Raw genomic sequence first — 22,896 nt, 5'->3', positions numbered from 1 at the left:
TCTTGACCTTGTCAAATATCTTCTCCAATTTTGTAGAGCGTCTAAAAGCCCGCCCAAGTATAACAACCGGACTCAAGCCTGCTTATTGTCTTGAAATGTATTTACGAAAATATCCGTCCACTCACTTATTAGCCATTTCTATTTGCTCGTTAGTCTGTGGGTGGTAACTAGTGTTGGGTGTCAATTGTGTTCCGACCAACTTGAATAGCTCCCGCCAAAAATTGCTAGGAAACTTGCTATCCTTGTCGCTGATTATTGTTTTAGGAGGACCATGCAACCTAAAAAGTTCTCTGAAGAACAAGGCTGCTACGTGTGATGTTGTCCAATCAGTGACAATAACAAAGAAGTGTGCATACTTTGTTAACCTATCCACTACCACGAAATTGCTATCCTTACCCTGCACCTTGGGTAGGCTTGTGATGAAGTCCATAGAGATAATTTCCCATTTATGCGCAGGGACGGGTAGTTGCTGTAAGACACCTATCGGACAATTGTGCTCTAATTCCTTCTGTTGACAAATCGTACATTCCCTTATGTGCTGGAGGATATCATCCTTGAGCCCCTTCCACGAGAACCACTCTCAAACTTGCTGGTAGGTTTTGAAGTATCCCTAGTGCCCCATTGTAGGACTATCGTGAGTGGCTGTCATAATTTGTCTTTTTAGTTTAGATTCAGGTACCAAGTAGATTTTGTTCTTGTAATGGATAATATCATCGATAACCCGATATTTATCATCCTGAACCAGCCCATCCATAACCTCACAAGAAAAAGTATTTTTGGAATATTCAACTAACAATTGAGATTTCCAATCAGCTGAAATCTCTGACATAGCGCAACACGAGGCACTAACTGGTCTCCTGGATAATGCATGAGCAACCACGTTACTCTTCCCCATGATGTATGCAATATCAAACTCATATGCTTGAATTTCGCTGATCCACTTTTGTTGCCTTTCGTTTAATTCCTTTTGTGCCAAGAAGAAACACAAACTATTATGATTTGTTCTCACAACAAAACGTCCACCCACTAGATATTGCCTAAATTTTGCTAGATCGTGCATGATAGCTGACATCTCCCTATCATAGGTGGAATACAACTTCTCATGATCTTTCAACTTCTGCTCTCATAAATGATAAGATGTCTCTTCTACATAAGCATAAGCACAATACCAATACCATCACCCAAGGCGTCACACTCCAAAATGAAAGGTTTAATGAAATCAGGTAGTGCTAAGATCACGTTCTTGACCCTGTCAAATATCTTCTCCAGTTTTGTAGACCATCTAAAAGCCGTTGTCTTTGTGAGGTTAGTAAGCGGTGCTACAAGTTGTGAGAATCCCTTCACAAACCTCTTGTAGTAGGAACACAAACCCAAGAATCCCCTGAAGTCTAATACATTTTTTTGGCGGTGGCCAATCTAGGATAACCTGGACCTTTTCTTGATGAACCTTCAAGCCAATTTGCTCCAATTGCATGTCCTAGGTACAAGACCTCAGTTAGCCCAAACTCGCATTTGGATTCCTTAGCAAAAAGTGAGTGCTACTTTATGATCCCTAGAACCTCGTCCAAATGCTTCAAGTGTTCGTCCCATGTCTTGCTGAAAATCAAAATGTCATCAAAGAACACCAAAACAAACTTATGCAACTATTTATTGCATATATGCTTCATGCATGACTAAAATGTAGCAGGTACATTGGTGAGTCCAAAAGGCATCACCAAAAACTCGTAGTGGTCATAGTGGCATCTAAATGCAGTCTTATGTACATCCTCTTCATGAACTTTAATTTGATGGTACCTCGAACGGAGGTCGATCTTCAAGAAGTAGAAAGCTTTGTGGAACTCATCCAAAAGCCCATTGATACAGGGTATAGGATACCTGTCCTTCATGGTCCTCTTGTTCAAGGCCCTGTAGTGTATGCACATATGCAGAGTCCCATCCTTCTTCTTGACCAAAACCACAGATGAAGTGAATGGACTAGAACTCGGCCTTATGTGCCCTATGTCAATTAACTCTTGAATGGTCTGCTCAATCTCCTCCTTGGAGTGTCTTGGATAACTGTTTTTTCCCCCACCTCCAGCTCTATTATATGCTCAAATCCATGATCAGGAGGTATACCAAGAGGAATATCACCGGAGACTACCTTCTGTTTGTCTAACACTGATTGAATATCAATATGGTGCTGCTGTCCAATGTCTGGATCAGACTTAGTGGAGATAAAACAATGCGCTGTCCACTCTGTGTCTTCATGTCTCAAGATGGATTCCATTGTATGAATTGAAATGTTCCTGGGACCCCTATTAATCATAACTTTAAGAATAACCTGCTGATCCTCTTGCATGAACTCAATATTTTTCTGATCAGGATCAATGGTGTACCTACCAAGAGTCTAGAGTCATAGTTGGAAAACTTAGAGTCAGTAACAACATGCCAAGCCCCCAAAAGTTTATTCGGGAAAAAATCAGCTAGTTTTTAAAAAAAACTCAGGAACCTAAAGAATGCTTAAATTTAATTAAAAATACATTTTTTTGCAAAATTCAATGAGAAGATGCATGTAATGAGTTAATTAAAGAGAACACAAAAGAAACAAGCAAAATTTAGATATATATAAATGCATAGTGGGTACAAAATCGCATTCTCATGCGGAATGTTGATATGGCGGGAAGCAAAATAGTAAATAGTTTGTGTCAAACTAGAAGTAAATACTAAATACATCAACGCAATCACATCTTCTTCTTCCCAACTCTACTAGTAGAAAAGAGAGGGGGTCTAGTCAAATCCACCTTCAATATGCAGTCACCTAAGAATGCCTTGGAACCCTTCTTCTCTCCACTCTTCAAGACTCTAAATGCACAAATGAAAACTGGTGAAGAAAAAATGTATTTTTTAGCCTATATCCCTGGCCTGTGTGTGGGGGTGAGTTGTTGATTGAAACTCACGAGAAAAAATGTATTTTTTGGCCTATATCCTTGGCCTGTGCGCGTGGGTGTGTCATTGATTAAAAACTCGCCAAAAACTCTGCTATTAATTGGCAATCTTTTCCAAACTGCCAAGTTTTTAAAATGACGATTTTTTTGCTGAAAAACTTGCCTGGCAAAAATACTCGATGATTTTGACTTATTGCAGATTACTCTGCGATTATGCCAACTATGTTTGGAGCCATTGCAGACCCAAAATCACATCCATACCACCTAACCTGATCACTTAAAAATCTTCTGTGAGTGTATAACTACTTATCAATCATACGAGTTGAAACTATCTTGGGACCCGTATCAATCATAGCTTTAAGAATAACCTGTTGATCCCCTCTCATGAACTCAATCTGCCTCTGATCATGATCAACAGTGTACCTACCAAGAGTCTAGAGCCACTGTAGACCCAAAATTGCATCCGTACCACCTAGCTTGATCACATAAAAATCTGCCGTTAGCGTATAACTACACAACTGAACTTGAAGCTGAGAAACCCTTCCTGAACATTTAAGAAGACCTCCCCCAGCAATCTTAACATCAAAGTGCGGGACTGCATCTACTTGTAACCTCCTCCTTGCTGCTACAGAGGTGCTGACGAAGTTAAATGTAGCTCCTCTATCGACCAGCCAAACCATTTGCTGCCATCTAACAACTCCTTTCAGACGACTAAGACTACCTGTGAGATCCCTTGATAGGGTGGCGAGTGTAGGTGGCTGGTCTGAAACTTGTTTCTCCACCTTCTCTAACTGAGGCTGCTCATAAATACTATCCTCATTGCTGCTATCAGACCTGTTACTATCATTTTTATCATCCAAAATTACCTCAATGTAATGAATTTTCCCCTTCCTAAGATATCTATGGTCCAGTGACCAAGGTTCCTTACATGTGAAGCATAAATTTTTCCTCAGCTCATTTCGTGATTCAAAATCAGTTTTAAGAGGGTTACTCTTATTCTGATTTAAAGATTTGATATTGGTCTTATACCCCTTAAAAGGTTTCTTGGGAGGCTAAACTGCTGAAGATGAGCTAGCCAAGTCAAGTGCCATTGTAAGCTGGCCCTTCCAAATGCATCGCAGCAAACTTGATTGCATCTGCTTCTGGCATGGGTTTTAGTGTGAGGAAGGTATCCAATTTTTGTATGGTCCTCGCTGTAGTTTTTTCGACTACCATCAAAGTTGGACGAGGTGAACGTGTTCGTAGCATGTTTAAGATCCCTCTTTGGGGTCCTTGGCCTCCTGTCCTGTCTAGCTCTCATCAATTACCTTCGCTGATTCATGTATTGAACGAAGCCTAAAACTGTCTTAATATTGTCTAGGAACAAATCCCATTCCGCATACGTAGCCATGACATCATCAGGTATGTCTCCAACATTAACAACCTCATCCTGATGTTCAACAAATGCTAGCATTAAAGGCTTGTCAGTGGTTCGAGGAGGTGCTCCCCTAGCACACAGTGATCCAACTATGCTACCACTTGCACTGTGGTGGTTTTGTGGTCTTCTAGGCCCAGTATTCATCTGCTGTATAGCTTGTGTAAGTTGCTGCAGAACATTAGCAACATGATTCTGGCCATCTTTAAGAGACCTCAAAGTTTTTCTGGGTTCTCTATCTGCTTCCTCAGCTGTATTTGGCCCCCCTTCAGCCATTGAATGCACTCATATAACTTCTGAAGCTGTTTTACCTTCTGGACTTTGTGAGGGTTTCTAGATTTTGCAGGGTTCCCTATCATATTGACGCATTCAAAAGATGAAAATCCCAAGGCAGCAGGTTCACTGCTCTGATACCACTGTAATGTCCCTATAGGGACTGCTATCAAATAATGTTGTTTGTCTGCTCAAAAAATTAATTCATTGTTTACCAAAAGGATTTTGATACTAGTGGTGATCCAAGAAGAACATTATTTTGCATTGATATTTTATTTCTATTACAACAACGTAACAGACTGGAAATGAATTGTTCCTTCAGTAGCAAAAATACAAATGAATCAACTCCTAACACCCTTAAGGTGACTTCCTAACATGCAAGAAGTAATTTGATAGAAGAAACCTGGAAGTGGTGTTCAGAGACAATGATCATGGTGATGGAGTGTGCCATGGTTGAGTGACCTGTCCACGCCAGCTCCTATTTTAGTCAAGCCCAAAGGTTGCCCTGCAGTTCTCAAAATGCTACTCCGCCTTTGATTCTAGCAGACCATGCACTATCTCCACCCAGTTCATACTCATCGTGCACCGTGCTGCTCTACAGACGCCTCAGTGCTGGAAATAATATGGAGTTCTCTGTCACTGGGCAAGTGCCGTGAGTTTGTACTCATTAACTTCAACGTGGGATGCCTCTGCTGTTCAGCCGGAGCTTAGATGTGGACCCACATTCCTCTACTCTGTCAAACCAGCATGAATGCAATACTCCTGATGATTCCGTTTATTTTTTACCTCTGTTTAGTTTGGGGCTATGTCGAAACTGTCGAAGTTTGTCATCTTGAAGTTGCAGACCAAGTTTGCTTATCTCTGTGTTTGCTCTCCCAAATTCATGTCTCCTATTCTGACTCGAGACTCCCTTATCTTGGTTGCCCGCCCCGTTACTTGCCATTATGGCTTCGAAAGGCAAGTTCGAACATGCATCCGTGGGCTGAAGAAAATGCCTGGGCATTACATTCCAAAGATGGAAAAAAGACAAAGCTCAACCACGTAGACTAAGCCCAGTCCAGCCTTGCCAAACAATACAACCCCACAAGGATTCCACAGTGGCAATTACATAATCCGCCTGGAGCCCATCGTACTTAGACAAATATCCATCTTTACCTTCGGTTAGGCCAACAAGTTGTCCCTTTTTACTGTTCCCTGTTTCTGCCTTTTGGGATGCACTATAGGCAGGGAGTTGATCCCGAGGTTGGCTCAGGTTGGGGGGCATGACACCCTCTTCATTACTTAAGTAATAGCGAAGATCTTAGCATTACTTCTGTTACTATATTTATGTATATTAGACAATACAGGGATAATCACTTCCATATAGAATTCTGATATAATAATATTATGTAAATCAGTATCTAACATAGATATGCAACAGTATAGTTTACTGTCACACAGTGGTTACCAGCATAGCAAATAATTACTTTCTTACCAGATATAGAATAATACTTCTCATATAGAATATATATGTATGTATGTATGTGTGTGCATATATATATATATATATATATATATATATATAATATTTCTGATTTTATTATTAATAATTATGATAGATAATATAACATAACGATATAAATACATAAATATGATGAGATCATTAATATATTTTGTTTTTGACTTTTTGTTAAAGTAGATTAGATTTATTGTTGAATAGGAATATTATATATATATATCTTTTAATTTTATTATCTCTTGAATGATGCTCTTACTAACTTATAATTATTTGCAGGTTGGTGCTAGAGTAACGAGACAATAATATTTCACAAGAAATGTTGATAAGTCACATATTGATAATTCTTGAAGTATTACTGAATTTGAAACACAAATTTTTGAGTATAAGAAAGAGAGATCAATCTCCAAATGACTTGCAGTAATAAATTTCTGTACTTGTCATTCATCGATCTGATTTGAAATATATATGTTTGTTAGATGAGACATCTTGATGGATAGACATGTCTCCTAATCTGTGGAGAGACTATTAGGATAATAGATAAGCGTTTATTATTAGTTAATGGTTATCTGTTTGTAATCTATTGTAAATATTAGAATGTTTCTAATATTTAGTTAGTTGTAGTTATCTGTTAGCTTTCTTTTAGCTATAATATAATATATCTATTCTTTACGATCATTTCGTAACGAAACATTGCTTTATTCTTTTGTACATATAGACCTCTCGGTCTCTATTAATAACAAGCAAGTATTTTACCAATTACTTCGTAATATGGTATTAGTGCTAATACTTCAAATTTTTTTCATAAAATAATTTCTTTCGAAATTATTTGTTCAAATTTTTCGAATTTATTTTGATTTCTCTATAGCCCGTCTAGGGTTTCCTTTTTTAGACAAATTCTGTAGTAAGAACTTGAGTTTTGACTAGGTTTTCCTTTGCGAAATCGCAATTGATTGTGATGGCTTGCGTTTGGCAAATCACAATTTCTTTGGTCGATTTTGTCTAAAAATCATGACATCCACAAAATCGTGAGTTCCCAAAGTCGGTTTTGCCTTTTGCTCGTGTTTGCAATCGTTGGGGGCTTGTTTTTTCTGCAAATTGCGACGTCATTCAATGCCGTTGTGTCCTCAACAATTGATGTTTTTTGGTGCTAAAATCCTACAAATTCAATGACGTCTGTGCAACTCGTGTGATGTCTTCGCTAGCAAAAAACTTTGTGAAAAATTGGGCATTTACTACCTGAGATCACCGTTTTTTTTTGCTATTTTTTCCTCCAATGCCGTTGACTAGGGTTTTTCTTGAAACCTAAATTTTAAGCTTGATTTTTGTTTTGATTACATATTCTTGGTGGGTTTTTTGATAACTCAATTGGGTTTTTTGAGAGCTCAATTGGGTTTTTTGATTTTTCTGGTGCCTTGATTTTCATGCCTAAGTTTTCGAGCCAGCGGATCTAAAAACTGATAACATTGTTTTTCTGGGTTTTTTGAGCTCTCTTTTGGATCACTCTTCAAATTTTCTGGGCCTTTCGTTTTTTTGCCTTGAAGAACATGTGCCTTCATAGATTTTTACGCTTTTTCATTGGAAAATGTGCTATGACATCATTGACTAATAACTTGCTCGACAGCAATTCAAAATTCAATGGTTGGAATTATGGCACTTGGAAACAACGAATAATTGCAATTTTTGAATATCGGAATACAAATTGTTCTGAGCGTTACAAAGCATTTGATTGCCCCTGGCACTGATCAGGATTCATGGGATCTAAATAATCAAGAGGCTATGATGCTTCTCAAATTATCTGTAGCTGATGATCAACTCTCTCAATTTCCATCTGACAAGATAGTTGCCGAGATATGGGCACATCTCAAAAATCTTCATGAGACTTTTGACAAAAGCAAAGCTTTCTTCTTGAAGAACAATATGTTTTTAATTATCATGGATGAGAAAACATCCCTCCAGGCTCATCTGAATAAGAAATCCGTGATTAGTTTGCCATTGGTTGCAAATGGAGGAAGAGGACATTGTGGTTGTCACTTTCCGGAGTTTACCGAAGTCCTAGGAGCATTTTATCGAGACTCAACATCATGTCTTCTGGTGTTGATCTAAAGTTCACGGATTTCTGCACACTTCTGCTTTAGCAATATTGGTGGAAACAACAGTTTGGTAGTAGTTCCACCTCCATGTCCACAAAGCAAGCCTTTGCTACTAAATTCTTTCAGAAGGATAAAGGCAAGTGTCAGCAGTCTTCTTAGTAGAAGTCCTCTGCTCTAGCTTCAGAAGGCTCCCGAAAGAAGAACATTCAATACAACTATTGCCACAAGTTTGGTCACATGAAGGTTTAGTGTCTCTCCACTGACATGTTTATATAGTGCTTCATAATCAGTATCTTAATCAAACTAATACTGACTGATTGTTATTGGTAATATAACAAATGCAATCAGACACAAATCTGATATATAATTGATGCAATTTATCTTTATTAATATACATTATCGAATGGTAGTAATTTATGTTCAATATCAACTAAATCGATACTCATTTAACTGTCAATGATAATGATATACAATATCAACTTAATGCAGTTCGATAAATACAGATTTATACTTGGAAGAAATAACAGTAATGATAATCATTCATCAAGTTGATTAACATGAATGGTAATTTAATTCTCATACAATCAATATAATGCTTTATGATTTACTATTTAATTATGTATGTATGTATATTAATATACTCAATCTATATTGGTACACACATGCATATAATAGAATCATAGATCATTCTATTGATAATTATCATTCATGTTTATCTGACTGAAGCTATCATTATTAACACTTCTATTATTGCCAATATACTTTGTTGTTATTATTTTCAGATTTGAATGCTATATATATACCAGTCCATATATTGGCCATTTATTCCTAATAACAAATTGATATAATATTTTGTGAATCACTTTTAAGCTCAAATACGTGACAACATCATTTGCTGAGCACAAAGCTTGCCAGCATTTTAAATGTATTTATAATTTCCTATCTTCCATTCAATGGGTGATCAATATATATTTATTTAGTGCTCTATGTCCCCCTTGAGTGAGGTTTGTCCTTCCTTCAATAATCTCTGAGATTGGTGCTGTGGGGTGGCAACTCTTCAATGCTACATAAATTGCACCCCTCTAGTCAATGATTAATCCTTTTTAACCACTAATAACTAATGTTAATCACTCCTACAATTGTAAGCCAAAGCCTTCCATATATGTACCACATCTTTTGTTAAGTCCTTTCTTGAAACACATTCATTAGCCTGATACTGATATCTGTTGATTGCTATTTCTTAATTACTTTGTCCGATCACTGTCTCACGATAATTATATAATTGGTATCCCTGTTACCACTCTTCTATAATCATCAATAATTAAGGGTTGTTACTATATTGATTTAGTCATTATCTAATTCCTTCAAAATGATATTATATCCATCGCTGGCTTTAACGTCTTAGATGCTTTGTCTGCATCAATCTGCTTGCCACTGATAATCTTTCTTTTTGGTGATTAATTTAGGAGTGTTTAAATATTACTTTGACTTCAACCGTAGGTAATATGATTGTATTGTTTCTTGCTGCCTTATAATATTACGAATTGATATAATAATAATAAAATGATATTATTATTAATCATTATAATTTTATATTATTAATATTAAAAATTGATTACAGTATTAGAATTTACATATTTAAATATTATTTATTTGTTCTTTTTAATTTAATTTTTGTTCTTTAAATAATTCTATTTCTAAAAGGAGATATTTTGTTAGGGTTTTCAACGGGACATGACAGTCACTCTCAAGTGTCACCTAACAAATGGTGTCCAACTCTACTATAATTTGCATGCAAATCAGTAGTGCAAACATGAAACAACTAATGCTTGCCGCCCACTGCAGTTTTGTACCGATTATTACAAAATGGTGAGGTATTGGATGAAAGACTTCTAACTGTATTGGGAAGGACATGCAAAACAGTTTGGTGCAAAATCGCTTGTATTGTCAAAAGAATGGGAACATCATCACTCCCTTCATCTTCATTTTTATTTATGTTAACATTCCCTTCACTGCTTGTCTTATACACATCAGTGCTGCTTATATTTACTTGCAAAGAAATGTGTGGCAGAAAAACAACAAATTGAAAACAAAAAAATGTGAAAGCTCTACGTAAGTTTTTGGACAGAGAGCAAAATGGATATAAAGTTGGGAGAAAACAGCTGTGGTGAATAAAAATGATCTCCAATGGACAGTGTGGCTGTAAATCTTCTTGCTTGCTATTTTTTCCTTCCTTTTTTTCGAGTTGCAAAAAATACTCAAATGAAAATGGCAAAGAAAATTTCAGGGAATGAGTTTATGTTCTAATGTGTTTAGGGTTGCATGAGGAGCATGGGAGGCTTGTGGTCCTCCCCACATGCATTTTAATTTTTTCCTTCTAAAAATTATTGATGTTAGGGAATGCTTAGAGATCCCTAAGATAGCTGAGTGAGGTTTGTGTTCTTCCCCGCATGCATTTTAATTTTTCCCTTCTAAAAATTATTGATGTTAGGGAATGCTTAGAGATCCCTAAGATGGGTGAGTGACATCTTAGATGTCCCTTTGCCATGTTGATGACATCGTTACGAATCTCTGTAGATAGTAGAGATTTTCAGGATGTCCCCTGGCGTCTCAATGTTGTAGGAATGACCCCTGGGACAGAAGGTTTTAGAGGGGAAATCTGTCCATGGCAGGCCCTTCTCCAACTCCTAATTTTGACTGCTTTTGGAAAAAAATGACGGAAAGGGGGTGGGGGTGTTGCTTGGATGCTTTTTCAATGCTTGAGGGATGCCTCAGATATCCCTGGCCATCTCGATGATGTCCTCAGGAATGCATGGAGATTAAATATGCCCCTTGATGTCTTACCAGGTCAGGATTGGCAATGGGCACAGGATGAGGGTTTTGGAGGGGGACCTATCCCTGTGTAACACTACTTTCTACATCATATTGAAATCCAATTTCAAACATTTTATTTAGGTCTCTTCTACATGTCAAGTCTGTAATGTAAAAGCATTAACATTAATATAATTGAAATCCTGTATATTATTCATCTCCTTGCTGCTTTGTTTCCCTGATGATGGTTCACAGAGTGTGACCAAAAACATTGGCCCAAAAAGATGCAAACAATTTAAAAGTAGAAGCAAAAAAAAAGTTATTAATCTAATCTTCACACAAACAAACAAAATTCAAGAAATTTAGTTTGACAATTTTCTTAAATCCAAATTCAATACTTATCGCCCGATTACATTTCATATCCGATTATTAATCATTTAATTCATACATTTGAAGAGTGAGATGACATAATATCACCATATAAACATATTGCTTTTTGAAATGCATGTAAAAATATTCTGAATCAATAGATGATTATCCTGGTAAATATTTTAACATTTGAACATCTGACTATTAAATATATCATTTCTATTATATGTTTACATAAAAAATATAAATTGGGACATTTCAAACAAAATCAGAGTGAAGGCAAACCAGGTTATGAAATATCTTTCTTGGGAAAACAAAAAGAATGAGGATAAATGAAGGTGAGTTAATAAATCCCATGTCATCCAGGGTTTAACTGTAGTTAGGTTTGTTGTGGTAACAGCGGCCATAACATTGGTCATTCCCTTTCAATTTTATCTATTTATGCTGATTTCTGGGTGTTGTCCTTGGGACAGTTTTATGTGATGAATTATAAGCATCAGCCAAGATGGCGTTTTGTAGGTGTCCAGTCATCTACATGTTTAATTAGTCATACAAGTTTTTTTGTGGAGTAATTTTCAGGTATGAATCATGGGACATTGATAATTACATTTGTGTTAATGAAAATACAACGCAACATTTTGACAGTTGACTTTATAATTCAAATCCTTGTTTATTTCGGATAAATGCTTTTGACTAGAGCAGCGAACTGGTGAGGCCGAAAATGGGGAGCCTCATCCCCAACATGAACACACAACAAAAACATCTCAATAGTTGTTTGAACCTTGGTGTAAATAATCACAGTGCCACAGTTTACCATTACACAACGCCACCACAATTCAAATTATTGTTAATGCACCAGTTAAAATTATGTTGATGGTGTAAATTTTCACTAAAAAATAAGTGCACCAGTCAAAATTATGTGCAGTGGTCATAGTAATTGCTTGACAACAGCAGGAAAATCCAGTCAAAGAAAAATCGAACTGAATAGCCAGGAGTTGGTCAATGCTGGTCAACTCACTAGTGTTGTAATTGCATCTATTTTATGAAAAGTGTAATTCAGTGTTTTTAACAGTTGTTTACAAGCCATTTATTACTGTAGTGCAGGATGTAGTTTCTTGTAACAATCAAGTACAGCAGACAAACTGAGGCCAAGTGCTTAAGAGCCTCCTGTTGAGTCCAACATCTATCATGGAGTAGTCAATGTTCAACTACATCGACTTTCTGTTCAGCTGCAGGAAGTCCAGTCAAACATCAGTCAAATAGGAAAGTCAGGAGTTTTATTAATTGGGGTCAACTCCTAATGTTATAATTGGCTGAAATCACTATATAAAATATTAAAATGTACAATCCTATTAATGCACAGTTTTATCTTTGCCTACATTGTTGATCTGATTGTACATTGTCCTCATGATAGCTACAGATCAGTTAATGCTATTTATGTGCTGAGTTATGATGAGGCAAGCAGCACTGGGTAGTGCAGGTGGCAATAATGGTGAACACTGAATAAGATTCTGCCATAAATACCAAGTTGGTCAGGAGGGAAAAGCACTGAGTTTGTGTTTGGAAATTCAGAAGTTTAATATTTTAAATTGGTAGTGTCTTAAAAATGTTGGATAATTTCATTTCTTGATGTACTAACTATTGTATTGGACAATTTTATTTCATTTTATAATTTCTTCACTTATTTTTCTATGGTTGGATTTTATCTCTATTAACATTTAGCTTTTTCTAGTCTCCAACATATTTTAACTCTAGAAGATACCATGTAATTTGGATTTTTAATTTTTTATAGTGATAGTGCTCTGATCAGTTTGTAATAATCAACTTCGGACAGAGGAGCATAATTTTGATTTATATATGGTGATATCTATATATTGTCTTTGCAGACGAGAATGAAGAAAAAGAGGCCATTCCATGTATTTATTCTGTTAATCCAAAACTAAAGCATTTTTCGGACTGGTTACTTGAAATTATGGCAATGGGGGATCTAGATGCTTTTTTCCCTGCTGCGACACGTGAGTATGCTCCATTAGTTGACGAAATGTGGAGGGACCCTGCGATTCAGGCTACTTATGAAAGAAGAAATGAACTGCATGTTCTCCCTGATGCTGCCGGTTACTTCCTAGAGCGAGTATTTTACCAGTCTCTTATCCCTTCTTTTTTTTCTTTCAAATTTATCATGGAGTGGGTAGTTAAAATATTAGAGGAAAATCTGGTATATTCTTACCTTATACGCCTGTGAAGAACTTTAAAATCAAAATCATAGTGATGACAAGCATTTCCTTTTTCTTTCCATCAAAGGTTATTAGTTCTAATTCAAAATCCTCTCACTGCAATAGATATTTTCGAAGTGTCGATTTTGAAGTTTAAAAGCAAAATGCTTTTCAATAAGTTACAGGTGAATAAGCTACAATAGAAACATGAACCAACAGTACAGAGACTAGGAAAGTATAACAGCTTGTTTTAATAATGTTAAAAAGAGTAAACATGAATGTACCATTCATATCTTGGATTCTATTACAATTAATCTTGATGAAGAAGATAGTCTTGATGATGTTGTTCATGATACTAACAATGATATGCATACTAGCGACTCTGATGACCTAGAATACAAGTACTTAAATAAGCAATATCTGCACCATATAATAGGCCTTGATGACCCGATAACTAAATTTTCTTGCATTAGTACGTTTTTGAAATATGTACTGTTATAAAAAAACAAGGTACAACTACACATGATCTTGTATATAGCTACTAACAGTTATTTCGAATTTGATGCCACATCTTTATCATTGTTTTTATAATTAAAAACAAAATTGGTGAAATAAAAATGGACTTAAAAAATCTTAGATACTTTTATCCTTGAAAATTATCAATCTAGTTGGTATCTTTTGAATGATGAAAAATTCTGCATCTCTACATGTTTATTGACATCAAGATCAATCTAAAGAAGTAACTGGTCTTGTAAGATAACATTACTCTCAATACAAAAAAGAAAGGCCTAGTTGTTTGTATTGAATCTTTGATTTAAGATTTTGGCAGTATTTTGACTCGAGTATGCTATTTTGTAGGCTGTTGAGGTATCAAGTAATGAATATGAGCCTTCAGAGGCAGACATTTTATATGCCGAAGGAGTGACTCAAAGTAATGGTTTGACATTCATAGAATTTTCACTGGATGATCGTAGTCCCATGTCAGAACCTTATAATGAGAATTTTGATTGCCCCTCACCACCTGCGAAGTAAGGGCCTTGATTCACATTCCTTAAAGCCTATTGTGGAAATTAGTTTGTCATTTAGTGCATATATGCACAGGATGGCTTAAGAACTTAAATTTCGCTTTTACAGTATTTGTTTATAATGCATAATTTGAATTTTTTAGGTACCAGCTTATCCGAGTAAATGCCCAAGGACTAAATGAAGGCTGCAAATGGCTAGAAATGTTTGAAGATGTTCGTGCTGTCATCTTCTGTGTTGCTATAAGTGAATATGACCAAATGTGGGCTGAAAGCAATGGCCCTCTCCGCAATAAGATGATCTTGAGCAGAGACCTGTTTGAGAATGTTGTGAAGCACTCTTGTCTCAGAGATACACCATTTGTTTTGTTACTAAACAAATATGATATATTTGAGGAGAAGGTCAATACAGTGCCACTTACTACATGTGAATGGTTTAAGGATTTTAGTCCAGTGAAACCACATCACAACAATCCATCACTAGCCCATCAAGCTTACTATTATGTGGCAATGAAATTCAAGGAACTATATGCATCCCTTAGCAGCCACAAGTTGTTTGTATGTCAAGTAAAGGCTCGTGATCGCAGCACAGTGGACGAAGCCTTCAAATATATTCGAGAGGTTTTAAAGTGGGATGAGGAAAAGGAAGAAAACTACTATGGAATTGAAGATTCTTTTTGCAGCACTGACATAAGTTCCTCACCCTTTATGAGGCCAGAGGGTTAATTCTACTATTAGGTGCGCTTTCTCCCTATCTCTTTCTCAGGAATGTGTCTGCATGCATTGAGCTTAGTAAGTGTTTATTGATCAAAACTATTAGATTTCCACAATTCATATGTGTAAGGTTTATAAGATCTTGATTGGTGGAGACTAAGCAACTATGTTTCAGTCTGATTTCCTTACTTTGACAGGCCTGTTCGTTCTTAAATGATTGCTTGATTTCTTGATCTGATATAATTTCTGAACTAGTATTCTGATTTTAGTCTGAGATCTATATGCAAATGTTATTGATATGATCTACAGATAAGAAATCAGACTTGTATATACATTGAAGCATAACCAAGTAGGGGCATGACCCTATGTGGTCATGCCTCAATATATATAATAATACTAGCACCTGTTCATAACTAAACTTAACTGATGCTAATCTCATCTGATGACAAATCTTTTAATAATAAAATCGTTTGTCAAAGGAGACTCCCGATTCATTAATTGGTGTGAGAAGTATAACAGTAATAATGATTGGTGATAACACCCGATAGCAATCGGGATAAGATTGGTGTTATCATTGTTCTTTGGGCCAGATTTTGAACAATAACATGATCATTATCACTGAAGAACAATTGGGATAAGATCAGTGTTATCAATGTGTCAGCAAAATACGGCTCAAAGAGCCATAATAATAATTTTCATGGTGTACGGCAAAATCTGGCCCAAAGAACAATGATAACACTTTCCTTCAACACTTTCGGTGTTAGAAGGTTGGTTATCTATTGATAAGATCATCACCTTACAATAGAGACCTTAAACACATGAAAGATCGTCACCTTTCATTTTACAAGTTTGCAAACAATCTAATTTTTCAATATTCATGAATATATATAAATTTACAAATATGATCACAAAATTGTCATACCAAGTTTACCTTTGAAGTACTCTATTTTCATTCTTGGAAGAGGCTTGGTGAAAATATCAGCATTTTGATCATTTCTGCTGATATAGATCAGCTTCATCACATTCTTGTCAACCATGTCTCAGATATAGTGATATGGAGTCTCAATGTGCTTTGATCGATTGTGGAACATTGAATTTGTGGAAAGTTTGATGCAGCTCTGCTTGTCACAATGATAATTTCTTTCCAAATAGTTCAAATAATAGCTTCCGTAACCATACTGCTTCACGTGTTCCCATGGAGGCTGCCATGTATTCAGCTTCGATGGAGCTCAAGGCAACTGTAGGTTGTTTCCTACTGAACCATGATATCATTGCTGATCCGAGACTGAAGCAACATCCAATTGTACTCTTATGGTTTATAGAACAACCAGCCCAATCAAAATCAGTATAACTTTCAAGTTTGATTTCAACATTTCTGTACTTTAGTCGAAGACCAATAGTGCCACGTAGATATCTCAAATTATTTTTTGCAGCCATTAGATGTATCTTCTTAGGCTCACACCTAAAGTGACTTAATACATTTGTGGCATAGTAGATATTGGGCCTAGTATTTCCCAAATACATGAGAGATCCAATGATTTGTCTGTAGAGAGTAGGAACAATAGATTTTGAATGTATTGCTTCCTCTTTTAGCTTGTGTAGATTAGTTTCCATTGGAGTTGCACGTGGTTTGCTGTCCATCATTCCAAATCTAGTCAAGATGTCTTGGGTGTATTTTCCTTGATTTAGAAAGATGTGATCTTTCTTTTGACATACTTCTAGACCCAAAAAATACTTCTAGACCCAAAAAATAATGTAGTAAACCTAGATTGTCTATTTTGAATTCAGCTACATGATCCTGTTTGCATTTGTCAATTAGATGATCGTTTCCTATTATCAATAGATCATCAACATATAAAACAAGTATTAACATATCGTCATTAGAGATTTTGAAATATATGTTAGGATCAGCTTCATTCTTAGAGTATCCTAATTTGGTGAGGTAGTTGTCTATCCTTTCATACCAAGCTTGAGGTGCCTGTTTAAGACCATACAAGACTTTCTTGAGTTCATACACATATAGGTTCTTATTTTTTATAACAAAACCTTTAGGTTGTTCAATATATACTTATTCATTTATGACCCCATTTTGGAATGTAGTCTTTACGTTCATTTGATGTACCTTCCATCCTTTAGCTGCTGTAATTGCCATAATTGTCCTGACTGAAGTGTAACAAGCAACCAGAGCAAAAGTTTCTTCATAATCAATGCCTTCTTTCTGGGAAGACCCCTGAGCAACAAACCTTGCTTTATGTTTCTCAATGCTGCCATTTGATGCATATTTGATTTTATTTAGCCACTTTGAAGAAACAACTGATTTGTCTTTTGGTTTAAGTACAATATCCTAGACATCATTTTGTAGTATCGATTGATATTTTTCAACCATAGTATCTTTCCAAGCTTGACGAGTTAGATCTTCTTCAACAGTTGTTGGTTCAAATTTAGTAAGCTCAGTTACTAATGCAGTATAACAAAATTTGTTTCTGGTTTTCTTGCTTTCCCTAGATCAATGCGGTGTGTTGCCCATTGGCCACTACCTATGTTAGTGGCCGACATTCAGAGGTCACTATAGTTCCAACTAGACATTGACAACATTTCTCCCTTTAAGGACATCAGTGAGTTGGAGAGAGAGATAGCCATTCTGCAAAATGACATCCTGCGATTTCTAGCTAAGCATAGGCAGACTACTATCAGGCATCGAGAACTTATTAAGTTGTTGGCCGCTTTCTTTCAGAGACCAGGTAGGTAAAGGATCCCTACTAACACGCGGGGCCCCTACTTAGATGCTGGAGGGTGTGAAATCAATAGGTGCCAGAGCAACTACAATTGCTTTAGTGGGAGCTGTTGCTAGTACTAGAAACATTTTTAGTTCTTCGATTCATCCTGTTGCGTGGAATCCATCATTGGCTAAACAATCATTCGGTCATGCCATTTCGGGGTTTGCTCCAACCAAAGCTATTGCATCATCCGCATCGACGACGGCCTTTCCGATCCCATTCGTTGTGACTCTTTTCCCAGTCATATGTGGTATTCGCCAATATCTGGGTCATTTGCCCAAGGAGCACCATGTTGGCTTTGAAGCAGCTGCATGGTACTGGCATTCTGTAGACGTGGTTCAGTTATTCCCATTTGTCTCTATTGATTGGTGGGGAGGTCTACGAAGAGACGCATTCTAGATAGGGGTGGATTGGGAAATGATAGCTTATTGGCAGGGAGGGGACGCAGGGGTGGATTGGGATATGAACTCTTTTTGGGGATGGAGATTAGTTGAGATAGAAAAAGAAGCCTCTTGTTTGCCGCTTCCCTACTTCCTCTGATGATCCTATTAGACGAAGTTTATCTCACTTCGCTATCGGATATCTATTCATTCTGGCATTATCATGCGGGGATCGAAGAGATTATGGCAGATCACGTTCACCAGGGAATGACCCGGAATTGGATTTCCATCCTTCTAGGATCATTCTTTTGCATTGTAATTAAAGATGTTTTCCCATTTCCATCCCCCTCTAGAAGAGTAGGACACCACTAATGGAATAACCCAATGATTGATCATGAGGTTATGCTCTCGACCTCCCCCACCTCACTCCCAATATAACCCCCCAACAATGGACCTCCCAGTCCTCCCTTACCTTTAGGCATGCTCAAGTGATTGACCATGTCGTTACTTGCATCAATTCATCCAGAAAGCCATGATGATGTCACCATTATATATGTAATATGACTTGAGTAAGCCCTACAATTCTAAGGGTCCCCTACTATTCTATGGGCAAGAAGGAAGGGCAAGTGAGTATGGATGGGTCAATTATAGTAGTAGGGCAGTAGAAAAAGCAACAAATAAATGCCCCCAACCCGCCAATATAGAGATAGGGAAATATAGGGCCACAAAATTGTAGGGGCCTCAATTATATAGAGGGGGGGCGACCCCCCACCCCGCCCTATTCGCTAGGGCAGTTGTAGTTTATGGTAGATTAATTGGCACAACTTCCAGACTAAAGTGACCCTATGGATTACTAGTATAAGTGGTCAAACTGCCTCTGCCACTAGCACCTATGCTTCTGCTTCTGCTAGTGTTGTTGCTTTCACCATTACCTATACGAGTATACCCCCCACCCACCCCACGGAGTTGTGCTGCTTGCTCTGCTTCTGCTGCCATTGGGTCTCCATAGAATAGTAGGAAATGGACTCGAGCTGGTTTAATCCAATCAACTTTGGCAACTGCTTCTGGCTCTACAATCGGATATGGATTTGAGACCGAGACTCAAAACCAAACTGGCTCAGGTACTCGAACTGGCCCAAGGGCCTTGCAACCAGAACATCAACAACTGGATCAACGAATGGTTGGCCCTTTATTCCCCCTAGGGCATTCAGTTAGTTGAAAGCATGAAACACGTGAAATGAGAATGAACGATGAAATTATGGAAGTGCACACAATTAAAAATCGTGCGTGTCCCTTAGATTAGTAGGGCACGGGTTCGACATCTCATCTCTCTCAGAACCAACTGAACGAACGTCGAATTGTCCTGCCAAATGTCACCCGAATCCCTACATTTTGATTGGAGAATTGGCCTTCCGGACCCATTATAGAGAATGGGGGCAGCCAATTTATGGAAGTATCCAATTTCATCAAATAGCCCATAGACCCTACTATCTCAAGGGCGCCCAGGGCCCTACTATTCTAAAGGGCCCTACCATTCTATAGGGCACTACAACATGAGCATCAAAACCCACCCTTTTGTAACTAAGTAACTAAGTAAGCTACGACCCAGTCTTATGAATGTATGGAGATACTAGAGCCTATAGTTTGGAAGGGGGTTTGGTATCGACATGCATAATCACCAATTTTGACTCAACCCTCATAAATTGCGTTGGAAGATTATGTGCCTATAATTTATATGGCTTGGGATCAATTGAGATTGTTATGGTCAAGTATGATGAATCACTACGCGCCCCGCTCTGTGGGAAATGCTCTGTGTGTGGGGTTGGAACTATAGTTTCCCTCCCACCCATGGGCGGACGGAGGAAAATTTCTATATAGATAGATGTCATCGAACAGGTTTGGAAATGCTATGCCTACATGGCCCCTTAGAATTGTAGGGCGCTTCTTGGTATTGCCCCTTAGAAGAGTAGGGCGCTTCTTGACATCCTTTAGGCCATAGAATAGTAGGGCCCTCTCTGCTAGATGAGTTCAGTGAAGGAGAAGAATGGAAGCACAATGAAGCATCTCCCTCTGAATAGGGTTACGCGTTAATGGATGGAAGCACGGGGCTCGTCGCCTATCACCGGAGGGATGCTGGATCGGTACTACCAATTGCCGATGCAGAGGGTATGACATTTTAGGGAGGGCTGCTATTCTATTTGCTTTCATTAGCAGGTTGAAACATGGCAGAGGGTTATCTATCTGCGGAAGGGTATATTAATTGCCCTTAGAATAGTAGGGGCCCCCCACCCCCAATTAATCTACCCCCCCTGCCCCCCCCCGGATAAATTCCCCCCCTTTCTATAGTTGTAGGGCTTTAGAATAGTAGGGGCTGTACGAGTTGGGTGGGGATTATAGTCGATGTAAGAATTTGCCTTAGGGCAAAATTCACCCAAGAACTAAGAACTCAAACACAAGCACTACTATAGACTAGAAAGAGTATGATTAGAATAACAATGTATTCAATTCAATATGCATTGAGAGTACACTAGGAGTGCCTATATATAAAGGCCTCTGAGATGCATCTAGAATGCGTAAGAATCAGCTACATGATAAGTCATACAACCAGGCACATGTCCACCAGATATGGGTTATCCTCCATGAAGCACGGAAGTAAGTGCGATGATGAGAGGATAAACCTACAAGGGTGTAACACGCAAATCGGTGTTATAGACAACATGTGCTGAAATAGAGTTGCGTACTTTTGTGTTGTCAACATGACAACTCAAAAAGGTGCGCAATCCCAAGTGTCTCACTAAATAAAATAATGCAATATAATAAAATAATGCATTAACCTAAGTAAACTTAAGTAAGTGTAAATAGTAAATACGTATTTACACCAACAGTTGAATCTACTGTTCTCAATGCAGGTGAAGACTGGAACAACAAAGATTCGAGGAACCATTAGTGACGATTCAACGCCTGTTGTGTCAAAGGAACACCGGTACTCTTTAGAGTAGTAGGGCAACGGGCTATATCCACCCACCCACCCACCCTACATTCTTCCCGGTTGGTTTGATCAGAATAGTACGTTTGCTCTTCCTCACATTGGATAGTCAAGCACAATCCCTCTATACGCGGCGATTCAAGATCGAAACTTCTAATCTATCTGGCATTGGGTCACCCTGAACTAAACTATGGTAGTAAATGATTCGAAGGGCCATATCGAAGAGGAAGTGAAGTCCACTGTACCGGGAAAATGAGTCATTTTGAATGCACCAAGCAAGCTATAATTCCCCCTCTCCCAATAATTTGGAGGATATAGGATTAACTCCCCACCTTGCTTCAGTAATATAACCCCCCCCCACCCTGAAATAGAGTCCTCCCCACCCTGTAGGGGAACATGCATGTTCACCTATAGGGTGGGCCCCTACTATTATATAAGGTAGTGTGAATAGTAGGGGCCCTACAACTATAGTTCCCTCCCACCCTGTAGTTGAACATGCACGGGATTATAGTTGAATCTGCTATTCGAGTTAGTTCGTTATTTGATTCCATATAGAATAGGAATCAAGTGGAGTAGATCATATGGATATTGAACACTCAAGCCGCTACTGCTAATGAACATAAAGTGGTTGTGGCTAGGGTGGGGGGGCCCCAAGCCCCCCATCTATTTAGTTTAGTTTAGCTCTCAATTTAGAACATATTTCGGCCCTACAGGTTCACTTCCAACAAGCAAGTAGTGCATCCTATAGTTCCCCCCATCCAGCGAAACGGGAACAATTGAGCCTGAGCCTGAAAAATACTGAGCCGGACCCTATAGATAGCAGGGGATTCATAATATTGCATCGGTTTAGAAGGCTGCAAAGCCACATTATAATTGTAGGGGCCTGTGGAGTTGTAGGGGAATGCGTGCATTGAGGCGGTGCTTCCGTGCCATATCCAATTCTATGGGGGCCGCTTCACTTCTCCTATTTATTATTGATCGGCGTAGGACAAGAAACTAGATGGCCACATCAATGAACAAGTCAACTCCACTGGGACCATATCTCACTTGACCCCTTAAGTAGGAAGCCTATTAGCTACCTACATCCTGAATGTCACATCCACATCCCACATCATCATTTACATTCCGTTTAGAATGAGATGAGGGTGGGTTTGAATAATAACTATAATGGCTGGCGGTTAACCTATTCCCCTCGGGAAGCAGGGTGGCCCCTACTATTCTATGGCCCTACTTCCCGTAGAATTTTAGGGCATGATTTGGTTTGTTATCTATTTTTCGCCCGTAGAATTTTAGGTAGTAGCACTGCCCTACAATTCTATGGGGAGCACCTCCTTAGAACAAGCCTTTCTTCATGCGCTCACTGTGGAACACAAATTAGACAATCACCCTTGCTTCATTCCCTTTCATAATACTCACCCGAGCAAT

At 38.0% G+C, this 22,896-nt stretch overlaps 1 protein-coding gene across 6 annotated transcripts in view; it reads left to right on the top strand.

The window, feature by feature from the left end:
* The window catches only part of LOC149530254 (extra-large guanine nucleotide-binding protein 3-like), a 65,323-nt gene that overhangs the window by 34,961 nt on the left and 7,466 nt on the right, over positions 1–22,896 (top strand). For all 6 annotated transcript variants that reach the window (XR_016359136.1, XR_016359134.1, XR_016359135.1 and 3 more), the window contains exons 6-8: positions 13,266–13,510; positions 14,451–14,620; positions 14,761–15,352. Coding sequence is in view for 3 of the 6 variants with exons in the window: in XM_089811284.1 (XP_089667410.1) it covers positions 13,266–13,510; positions 14,451–14,620; positions 14,761–15,340 (995 nt within the window). In the remaining 3 variants the exon portion in view is untranslated. The remainder of the gene's footprint in view (positions 1–13,265; positions 13,511–14,450; positions 14,621–14,760; positions 15,353–22,896) is intronic.

This window comes from Cupressus sempervirens, chromosome 11, assembly GCF_028749045.1.
Source record: "Cupressus sempervirens isolate cs-2001-9-10 chromosome 11, ASM2874904v1, whole genome shotgun sequence".
NCBI classification, from domain to species: Eukaryota; Viridiplantae; Streptophyta; class Pinopsida; order Cupressales; family Cupressaceae; genus Cupressus; species Cupressus sempervirens.
The sequence above is the reverse complement of the archived record's forward strand: the minus strand, read 5'-3'. Positions and strand labels throughout refer to the sequence as shown.